This window comes from Vulpes vulpes, chromosome 5 (genome assembly GCF_048418805.1).
Source record: "Vulpes vulpes isolate BD-2025 chromosome 5, VulVul3, whole genome shotgun sequence".
NCBI lineage: Eukaryota > Metazoa > Chordata > Mammalia > Carnivora > Canidae > Vulpes > Vulpes vulpes.
In genome coordinates, this window is record NC_132784.1 from 78,681,438 (window position 1) to 78,693,248 (window position 11,811).

Consider the following 11,811-nt stretch of genomic DNA (forward strand, 5'->3'; position numbering starts at 1 on the left):
AATTACCTCCTGATTAAAGTAATGCACGTAATTGCAAGCTCTCAATATATCAAAGGAATCACGATTATTTTGTGCAAGCACTGCTTTTGTACATCCCCATGATACTTTATGCTACTCTACACCTGAGTATTTCTTTCTTGTGTCAGAATTCATTTCAGTCTTGGTGGATTATGTTCCCCACCCCTGCTGATATGACAGCTCAAAATTCTCTTAGAAAACAATATTTTTAAATTCCTAAGGAGACATAGCATCTCTCTGGTTCTTGCAAAATTTGAGCCTCCAGATTGAGGCCTTTTATCCTCTGTGCATTTATGTGTTCATCAAATTGGTGGCTCATGTACTAAAAAAGAAGGTTAAGAACCACAGCTCAGGGGACGCCCTGGGTGGCTCAGTGGTTGAGCGTCTACCTTTAGCTCAGGGCATGATGCAGGGATCTTGGGATCCAGTCCCACATGGAGCTCCCCGCAAGAAGCCTGCTTCTCCCTGCCTATGTCTCTGCCTCTCTCTCTCTCTCTCTCTCTCTCTCTCTGTCTCTCATGAATAAATAATAAAATCCTAAAAAAAAAAAAAAAAAAGAACCACAGCTCAGGCTATCAGGACTAAATATGGCTGCACCATTTATGAGGAGCTGGGGTTTAGAGCCTTTCTCTCTACTCTGACATTTCTATATTCGATGCCAAATGCCATCTAGATTTTCTGTCAAAGCTCTGTGCAACAGTGGTATCATTCCATAAGTCCTAAAAAATATTCTGTGCTGTCACAATTTTTAAAGTTGGAAACAATACTAAAAATACTCCCATCCTAGACAGTCCAATGCTCATTAGCCTATTAAAGACGCTGAGAAGCATTGCAATAGAGAAAGCTGTTTAACTTACTCCTCATAGAAATGTATTTTCCTATGTAAATCTATTAATTCCCAATTACCCATGGTGTTAGAGTTTGGGGGTAAAATCCCTATTAGATAGATATGTGTAACCCATGAAATTCTTACAAACTGTCCCCCAGGAGCAAGGCATTTCAGAGTCATACTCTGAACATTTCGTGTCAGCTTTCAACCATATATAAGATGCCTACTTCCAGGATTCTGTCTCATTTGTGTGAGCATCCATCCTGCGAGGACTCATTTTGTCATGTTTCCCTTTCAGATACCATCAAAACATCTGGAATTTATTAGCTATCAATACATACTTGATGAGTAAAGGAATAATTCGGAGACTTTTGTTTGTTTCCTTGATGGGAACAGAGTGACTGACCCTCCCAACCTGCCCAGGATTGATGGGTTCCCTGGCACTTGGGACTTTCAGTGCTAAATCTAGAAAATCTCAGGCAAATTGGGACAAACTGGTCATGCTAGGCTGTGGTGATTTTTTGTATTGTTGATTTTTGTTTTTAGTTATCTTATTCGTGCACTCTCTCCATGTGTTGGAAATTGAGTTAAACACTGGCTGTGAATTAATTTGTTTAATCCTCAAAACAATTCTAGGAAATAGGTATTGTTTTGTCTTCATTTCACTGATGAGGAAACCAAAACAAAGGTTGCATGCCATGCCCAAGATTAGACAGCCTTAACCCCCCGTCAAGCTCTAGAGCCTGTGCCCTACCACTTCTCCCCTCCGTCTTCAGAAGAGATTTCTGCAGGTACAGCATAGAGAATAAGGTCATGAAATTCATCTTTGAAAATAAGCGCTTAGTAATTCATGTGGAAAATAACATGGACAAGCATAATCCACTCCCTGCTGGATGAGATAGAGGCAGGGAGAGAAAGAAACCTGGAAAGCCATAATCTTGACATTAATCCAGGAGGCGAGTGAATTTGAATATGAGCTTTTAGTATAAACAGGCCAAGCAAGCCGAGAGCTATTTTTAGCTCTGAGTTATGAGATACAATCACATGGGCAGGTGGCCTACATTTTCAGTTTTATATTTGGTGAGGAGTTTTGCGATCTAAGGGACAATAGCATCCTACAGACCATGTTTGGAAAAGGTAGCCACAGTCCTACAGATTCTGAGCATGCTGAGCAGGAGAACTAGTTGGTGTGGTGGAAGGGGAGACAGAAAATCTGAGTTGAGCCTTGACACGGCCACTCTTCCAACATGACTTTGGTAGAGCTACTTAAGGCTTTTGTACCTGATTCCTTATCTGAGAAACAGGAGACAGTGCAGAGGTCCAGGTAGAGTAGAAGGCATGTAGAGGCTTCCAAAATAGAGTGAATTAAATCCTGGTTCTACCACTCAGCACCTGTGTATCTGAGCCTCAGTTTTGCCATCTGTAAAATGGGAAATTTAACTCACCGCTCACGCATTAGTTGTGCATTTTAAGGAGATAATTGTACACTGGGTTATAGAAAACAAAACTGGCATGGTAACAGTGCTTGATAAAATTATAATTCCCTTTCCTTGAGGGTCAAATCATCCGTCCATTCAGTAGGAATCATTGAACAACCGCTATATGTCAGGTACTAAGCTAGGTGCTAGGGACACAAAGGTGAAGATGACAGAATGCCTGTCCTCAAAACACTTAGCATTAAGCGGAATACACTCCTCCAGCTGGATGACCTTTAGTAAGGTCACCTCACATCCCAGAGGCTTGGTTTTATCAACCATAAAATTAGGATGATGAATTCAATGCTAACAGAGTCAGCATGAGAAACAAAGGTGACAATGCCCAGCAGAGCTCCTAGCACACAGGAGACCCTCAAAAATACTTGGTGAAGTATTTTTAGCTCCTAGGGCTCTTTAAATCTCTAGGAAATGTGGATGTTATGTGCACTCAATTCAGGGCTATTATCCTCTGCTTATTCAGAAAAAAAAATCTGGAGATTAGGATTTTATCTCTTAGATTGTGAGCAGCACAAAGCACCATTCCAAAGAAGGTAAAACAATATTATTTGGCCATCAGAAGTTTGCAGAATTAAGAGCTGACAAGGAGACCATAGATCTCCTCATAGATCATAGACCATAGATCATATTCTCTGGGAAGCAGGCTCTGAGACTGAGATTTGTGTGCAGGTGGCTCACCAGGGATTGCTCTTGGGAACGGCATCTGTGAGGGAGAGATGGTGACTGGACCAGACACGAAGGCATTAGCCTATTCTTTGGGAAACTGGAGCTGGGATAGCTCTCAGGAACCATCTTGAAGAGACAAGACAAGGGGACCAGGCCTTTATGTCCTTCACTGACCAGTCTTGGTTGTAGGTTACCTTGGGAGAGGGGGATCCCTGAAGATAATTCTGGGGAGTTCAGCTCTGAGGTCCAGGTGGCTCACTGTGGCATCCATTATGGGAGACACTATGACCAACCTAAGACATACTTGGAATTGAAGAGGGGAAATGTGAAGGGTAACTAATTAGGGACCCAAAGAGAAGGCCTTCTGTAATTAATGAGAACGGAAGCATGTTTGCTCTTAGATAGGACATTCCCTCCAGCTGTAGCCAAGTCCACGTGTCACTCAGGTATAAAGGGATCGTTATCAGAGGAGAGAACCAGTAAGGTATTCATAAGGACAAAGAGTGATTATGTCAACATCCAGGAAGAAGCAAAAGTGGGTGTTCACATGCATAATATGGCTACTGGCCACTGGCCAGTGCAGCTGCGGTGTGTGAGGGTCTGCAGTGGTGGATCATGGCATGAGATCTGGCTCAGCCACTTCTTGGACATAAGACCACTTCCCCTCCCGGGGCCTCAACTTCCTCCCCTGAAACATGTGATGGTGGTACAAAAATATCCCTGAGGGCTCTTTCATCTCTATACCAATAATTCTAGATCTTAATCAGCATTGTTAGCCGGAAAACATGATTACAGAATGGATGACTTGGTAATTACTTTCTTTCTGCTAGTAAGATAAATTTTATGGCGATGGCTTCTCTGCATTATTCATTTTCCTACTGACTTGCTAGTTAAAATGCTTACAGATTTCTCTTGTACTATTGAGGGTTTTATTTCTTGTTCTTTTAACATTTTACATTTCTACTCAATTTCTCAATGTTTTGAGGTTGGGATCTTGTCTCGTTCACTATCCAATCCCTGGTGGAGTGTTTCCCACATGCTAGGTATATTAGATATGACTTAATATGGACCAACTCAGGCTAACATAAAGGGGAAAAGGAGGTAATTAAAAGGCTATCAAGAGGGGATTCCCAGGTGGCTTGGTGGTTTAGTGCCTGCCTTCGGCCCAGAGAGTGATCCTGGAGTCCTGGGATCTAGTCCCACATCGGGCTCCCTGCATGGAGCCTGCTTCTCCCTCTGCCTCTCTCTCTCTCTCTATCTCTATCTATCTATCTCTCCTAAATAAATAAAATCTTAAAAAAAAAAAAAGGATATCACGAGGTTCACAGAATCAATGGGCTACTGACTAAAAAGCAGGAACCAGGGGTATTTGCAGGGGACTATGAAACAGAAGTCAGAGTAAAGAACTGTGTCCTGTCCGGACAATGACCTGACCCAAATCCCACCACTGGGGCAAATGAACTTCATGAAAGCAAGCCTTCATGTGGTATATGTAGCACTTGCTTCAGGTTCAAAGTTGGGAGAGTGAGAACTTTGTACTGACAGAGCTTAGGACTCACACCTGCCCTCGGTGCACCTCTATGCATTTCCCTGTAGGAATCTCTTTACAGGGGCAGGGAAGGAAAGGTTCCCCTTGCTTTAGCTCCCATAGACTTGGGAGGACACGGTATTCTCCCATCAACCCAGTGATTATGAGATCATTCTCCAAAAAGAAAGTCAAAATGTTTTTTAAAAGGAACATGGGGACACCTGGGTGGCTCAGTCAGTTAAGCATCAGACTTTGGTTCAGGTGGTGATCTCAGGGCAGGGAATCTGCTAAGGATTCTCTCTCCCTCTCCCTCTGCTCCTCTCCCTATTCATTCTCTCTCTCTCTCTCTCTCTCTCTCTCTCTCTCTCTCTTTCTCTCTCTCTCTCTGTCTCTCTCTCCTGAAATGAATAAATAAATCTCAGAAAAAGAAGGAAAATGGATTCTGGGCATTTCAAAAATGACCAATGTCTGCTACCAGAAGAGCTAAAATAACTTTTTAGGTGGATACGTGCTCACACACAAAATGCTGAACAATTTTTGCCCGAAGTAAACAAATGCTTTGCCTTAACATAGGTGCATGAGCAAAACTGTTCTAAATGGTCTACATTGGTTGGGATTCCACCTCTACTTCTGACCTTTGCAGGATATCTAGACTTTCCATAGTTGAGTTTGAAAAAAAGTTTAAATTGGAAAATCTTAACTTTTGAAAGAGAATATTCCTTCAAGTTTTGGGCACCAGCCTACAGCATTCCAAACTTATTTTCCATTACTTCTCTTCATGAATATTACATTCCAGACAAACAGAACACTTTGCTGAATACATCTGCATAGCTTCATTCTCATTTCACTGCATGCGTCTTGTCCAGAACAAACGTTTTCATTTTGGTGCCCACCTGCCCCTCCACCAGGGATCTATTCTTTCTGCCTTCTACCACAACAGTTTATATGTATCTCTAATTGTTTTTTATCATTTGCTACATAGAATTAAAGTTATTTATAGGTAAGTGCTGTCTCCACTTTAGTGTATGCTATGAAGTTCTTATATATAGGAACTTGGTTGGATGTATCTTTTTTTTTTAACATTTGTATTATGAAATACATCTTATACAGAAAAGTACACAACATGACACATAACCAAAAAGTACATAAAGTTCTGTGATGAAATATAGGAATGAATATAGTAACTATGTTTCATTTTCCTTTTTTAACATTTTCACTGTGATTACATACATATATATATGTGTGTCTATACATACACACACACATATATTTATACTCAAAAAAGTGCATAAAACATTTAGGTTGAGTTTAATAATAGTTACAAAGCAAACATCAATATAGACAGCATCCAAGTCAGGAATAAAGCAGAAATATTCATTCCATAATTGCATTTGGATCTGTTTGTGATTTGCTTTATTTTTACATAGCAATGGGAAAGTGGCCGAAAGGATTGGAGAAATGAGAACCCACAAAAATGTGTGTGACTTCATCAGTAATCAAAAAATACAATTAAACCAACAATTAAAAACACCAACCTCTCTTCAAATTGGTGTAATTTAAAAGCCCAGTAACATCAAGTGTTGGCAGTGGGAACTCACACACTTGTTGATACAAATATAAATTGGTACAACTACTTCCAAGACCAGCGCCAAATTATTTACCTATGGATCAGCAATTATTCATCCAAATGCACGTACCCTAGAGAACTGACTGCCTATGTGCGTTGGGACACGTGGTGAAAAGTTCACATCAGCATTGCTCATCACTATCCCAAACTAGAGATAAGTAAAATTAACATGAACAATAGAGTGAATAACTCAATTTTATGTTTTTCTATTAGGCTTTTTCTCACTGAATTGTAAGAAGTTTTAACATATATACACATACATATACATACATATATAGACACTAACTTTTTGCTGGTTAAATATACTGCAAAAACTAACCCCCCCTCACCTCACCACATATACACATACCTTATGAAATAATCACAGACCAACAACAGAGAAATCTTTTGTCATGAATAGGAGGTGAGGTTCTTGGGCTTGGATCTGAGTAGCTGAGTGGGGAGATCCTATGGAAGTTTTGCAATGAAAGTGATTTTTCTACAGGGACACAATCATTCTCATAGGCCCAGACCCTTCATCCAGCTGGATGGGAACAAGTCCTAGCTGCCTCCAGAAGTAATAGATTGAGGGTTTGGTGGTCCATCTACTTGCTGTCTGAGTGGTCTGCTTTTCCTACAGCCTCTGACAACAGAAAGAAGCTCCTGCCATGTGCAATCCCATCTGCCTTCCCTGGGTTCAGGTGGGTCCCTGTTGGTCAGAAACTCTCCATTCAGCTCTGCTAATGATTTGTCAGTGGCAATACTGACATTAGCGAGAGGATAGCAACTTTAAAAACACTTTCCTGTCCATGATCTCCTTTGACTTTACCACGTCCTTGAGGATGGTGTGGCCTGCTACAATCTCCTCTTTGATGAGGAGGAAGTTGGCTCCATGATTGACTCCTGCCAGTCTCACAGTTAGTAAGTGGTAAGGTTTCAACGAGAAGCTGTCTCCTACGTTGGATGTCTGGGCTCTTTCTACATTATCCCTTCAGAGCTTGGCTCACATTGTACTTCCTCCAAAAAGCTTTCCCTACCCACAGAATTCTGTCTAATTTCTGAAGAGTTCTAATTATTATTTCCTATCCTGCCCAATTGACAATGACCACCAATGACTCGAATTGCCATCTATCTAGAAGCACGTGCCTTGTTTTACTGCACATTTGCAAGCTACTCCCAAAGCAAGAATGGCATTGAACATGGCCTGAGCAGACCTCACGCCATGCCTTTCTTGCAGCTTATGCTCAGTGCCCAGTAAACATTGGCTGAGGCTTGCTCTCTCTGTGGGCTGCAGCATTCAAAGAGCCAACTCCAATTCTCAAGGCTGAAAACACATGTGCTCTGATCCATTCATGTTGCGTAGAGTATAGGAAGAATTCTTGCCAACAAAGTTATCCAATACTGAGTCATTAATCTCAAAAGTGCATTGCATCGGTCACCATATGTGCAGGAGGATTTGCTTTGTTGGAGCAGGAATTATATCTTATAGTCTTATATTTGTTTGTATTTTCCACAGCGCCTTTCCACACCACAGGGCCTTATCGTGAAAGACTGTCTGTAAATGATTTATACATGAAATAAGTCCTCTGTTGAAACATACTAAAGTATAAGGCTATTTGTTCTTTCTTAGAGAATTGGGCAGGGAAGGCAAAACTAATGTTCAAATCTTGGTTCCTTTTGTTAGTAGTAGGCAGGTAAGATAACTTCTCAAAGCTCTGGTTTCCTCGATTGCAAAACTGAAGCGCAAAAAAATCTACCTCGTGGCAAACAATGGAAGTAAAAATGTCTTTTGACACATCAAGAACTTTATAGAATGTAAAGGATGAATAAGAGTCTAATAAGACTTGGTTCTCTGTGAGCTGAAGCAAGCTAAACTGTGGGAATCAGGGTTGTCAGCTGTAAAATGAGAGGGTCGGTCGAGATTATTTTTAAAGGCTCTTTGAAGGCTAAAGAAGTCATGACTCTGTCATGTTAGCTTCAATTGTCAAAGACTCCTAATATTTTAATTTTCCTTTCCCCATACATAAAGCTGAACAAATCATCTAATGCGCAAAAGGGAGCCCCATATTTAGAGTAATTCAATCATGAATCCTTTTTCAAAGGGGCAATTTATCCCGATATAAATAATTGGCCTGATTTATGTGTTTTCACTCTCTTTTTTGGCCATTTCAGGAAGGAAGTATCCCTGTGCCTTTACTCCTTTACTCCCTTGAGCTACAAGCCTTACTCACTGCCTCCCATTCATCAGACCAGCCCCACAGGGGGAGGGTGGGTGTTGTTAATAACCAAATGGGCATTTAGTCTCCATTTGACAGATTTCCCATGTGGAAGTGCAAAGCTCCCCACAGGAACGTGGATTCCGAAAATTAATGTCTTGCTGGCGACAAGCCGTCTCCTTCTGAGTAGCTTCTGTAAATGAATGTTCGCGTAAAACCAGCTTGAAATGTGTCTGATGTAGAACCGGCAGCTCGGAAGAAAGGAAGTTAAGCAATGGCTAGAAATAAAAAACTTGGACTTGGATGGGGTGGAGAGAGGGCGGGAGCTCAGAAGCCCAAAGTGGAGCGCACAAGGACAGCCAAGTGAGTCTCCGCTGTATTGAATATGCATTCATTATGCTGGGCACATTCAAGTACTTTATTTTGTCATCTTCACAGTTTACCATATGTTAGGGCCAAAGAGATTAAGTGACTCTTGAGGTCACACACTTGATTAAGAAGAGTAAGGATTTTCATCCAGCTCTTGACGCTAGAACTAGTTCTCTCTTTTACCCATTTGCAACCAATTGTTAGACTAGTTGGGGAGGACTTCAGCAGGAAAGAGAGATATATAGGCATCGGGTCTTTAACTCTTAGGAGAGCCACACACTTTTCTGCCTAAATTGGGGTGCTGGATCCAGGAGAAGCTCCGGGTCTTGTTAAGTGGCAGTGGCCATGTGCCAGAGGAAGTTTCTCCTATAGATCAGCCTCAGTTCCAAAATTCTCTCTTTGCTCTTCTCTCCACAAGACCCACCATCCACTCTACTCACACAGAGGCTGCTCTGTGCATAATGAGTTTGATAATCTCAAAACTAATTTGACTTTCTAAGCTCCTTGAGTTTGCCCACCCATATTTCTGGTTTTCACATTTAAAATAATTCTTTTTGTTGTTGTTGTCTTTGAGATCTGGATATCATGAAATATCCTGTGACTTGGACTAATTGTGGCTGCAAACACCATCAAGCCACTGATATGTGAGAAATAAAATTAATCACCACTCCCCTACACACACACACACACACACACACACACACATGTTCGCAGATACCATCCAGGACCCAAAATAAGACCTGAAGGTGGACTTGACCTATGTGTCATTGTACTGTTCCTATTTATGAAGTAAATTTCTATGGGCTTTTTTATTCTTGTAGCATCTAATTACAAAACATCGCAATGCAACAGGGATCCAGAGGTGAACTGAATTATTGAAAAAACAGAAGCCAAGAGGGCACAGAAAGCTATTATGTGTACTCATAATAGATTCACCAAACTTAAGGGTGCTGAGAAATGCAGCATTTAATTCAGAAGACAAATCTCCTCTTTCACAGCCCTTGGAAAAAATGCTTTTTCCTCCAAACCTTCTGCAAGCTTTGGTAATTATGTTAGACAAAGGCCAAAAGCATGGAACAGAGTGCAAGCTTTCTAAAGAAAGATATGTTTATTCAGGTTAAAGTTTAAACAATTTATCTACTGACACTGTTACATACAAAGGTGGCTTATTGTTTTCTACCAAAGTTATCCCAACACATTAACAGAAGGAGTTACGAAAATACAAAAGTGCTCAACCAATGAATAAGCAGGAATGTGGGCGAGAGTTTGGAAGGATTAAAGGCTGGGTCATCCAACTCTGGGTATAGTGTGTCCTGTTCTTTGAGTTAAAACCTTCTAGAGGTGTTATTAAAAATATTTAAACATCTTTTGTCTACATTAGAAAATTTAACTTTCAAATTCATGGACCAAATATGAAAGCATAATGTTGTACATTTCAACTGATAAGTATTATACAATGAAGATGTGATCCTTACACCAAATCTTAATAGTGAGTGAAAATTTCTTCCAAGTAAGTGCATTCAATTCACGCTTTGATCTTCTGCTTTGAATCACATCAAGAAACTAGTGCAAGAAGAGTTTAAATGTCCCAAGTTGTTATTCACTAAATACAAGATTATCTTCCTGAGTGAGACATTTCCAAGTGCTGTTTTCATGATTTCTCCAAGTAGCAGAAGTAAGCATTGTTCTTCGAGGAAAAAAGTCTGCAATCTGCCGAAGCTCAGAAGTCACGATGGCATCTAGGTCTGGGGGAAAGTTTATCACTCAGCTACCTGTCTACTTCCCACCTACACTTACAGACTGGGGGTGAAGTTTGTTGAGTACTTTCCGGAGAGCATTTTTTACATCTTTGTTCCTAAGGCTGTAGATCAAGGGGTTCAACATGGGAATCACCACTGAGTAAAACACAGAATCAATTTTGTCTGTGTCCATGGACTGGCTGGAGCTGGGCTGGAAGTACATGAAGATGATAGTTCCGTAGAAGATGGTCACGGCAGTGAGGTGGGAGGCACAGGTGGAGAAGGCTTTCTTCCGTCCTTCCACAGAACGTATCCTTTGAATGGCGATGTATATGAAGAGGTAAGAGATGAGGATGACCAGGAGGGTGAAAAAGACATTGAAGCCCACGACACAGAAGACAACCAAGTTGTTGATGCGTGTGTTGGAACATGAGAGAGCCAAGAGTGGAGGAAGATCGCAGAAAAAATGATTAATCTCATGAGAAGCACAGAACGAGAGTCTAAAGGTGTTTGCTGTGTGAATAGAAGCATTGAGGAAGCCACAGACATAGGAGCCAACAGTCAGGAGGGCACACACGCCTGCTGTCATGGTGGTGGTGTAATGAAGAGGCCTGCATATGGCTGCATGGCGGTCATAGGCCATGCAGGCCAGGAGGTAGCACTCGGCAGTGGCAAAACCCACGAAGAAGAAGAACTGGGCAGCACATCCACTGTAGGAGATGACTTTGTTCCCCGACTGCAGGGCAGCCACTGCCTTTGGGGCTACAGCTGAGGAGTAACCCAGGTCTACGAAGGAGAGGTTACTGAGAAAGAAATACATGGGAGTGTGGAGGTGGGGGTCTGAGTGGATAATCACCATCATGCCCCCATTCCCAACCAGAGTGATGAGGTAGATGAACAAAAATACCAGGAGGAGGGGGACCCGAAGATTGGGGTCATCTGTTAATCCCAAGAGGATGAACTCTGTGGCTTCTGTGCTATTCTCCATTGATGTCAACTTGAATTTTTCACTGGGTGATGAAAAAATAGGCAATGAAAATGAAAAGAAAGTACAGAAGGGATGATGGGATGGTATAAAAATAGTAAACCAGTACATGTTGACAATATGTAAGGTATATGCAAGACTCTTCCATTATAGTATAGCATTTAAGCTTATGAGGTAGGTGATACTGTACCCACTTTAAAGATGAGAAAGTTAAGGCTCAAGGAGCTTAATATTGACCAAAATAACCTAATCAGCAGGGTCAGAATCAAAGGCCACATCTTTATATTCCCAAATCCAAAGTCCCATGCACTCAGAGCTTGAATTATCCTGCATGTTTATATTATATAATTATGAAAAGTCCA

General features: G+C 41.3%; 1 protein-coding gene across 1 annotated transcript; it reads right to left on the reverse strand.

The window, feature by feature from the left end:
• Nucleotides 1-10,465: 10,465 nt before the first annotated feature.
• Nucleotides 10,466-11,455, reverse strand: OR5B21 (olfactory receptor family 5 subfamily B member 21). Its single transcript, XM_026012744.2, has one exon. It carries the CDS (start codon nucleotides 11,450-11,452, stop codon nucleotides 10,502-10,504), a length of 951 nt encoding a protein of 316 aa, XP_025868529.1. The 5' UTR covers nucleotides 11,453-11,455; the 3' UTR covers nucleotides 10,466-10,501.
• Nucleotides 11,456-11,811: the final 356 nt, after the last annotated feature.

Excerpts from the sequence above, each read along its gene's own strand:
- OR5B21 (XM_026012744.2), bottom strand. The coding sequence starts at position 11,452 with ATGGAGAATAGCACAGAAGCCACAGAGTTCATCCTCTTGGGATTAACA.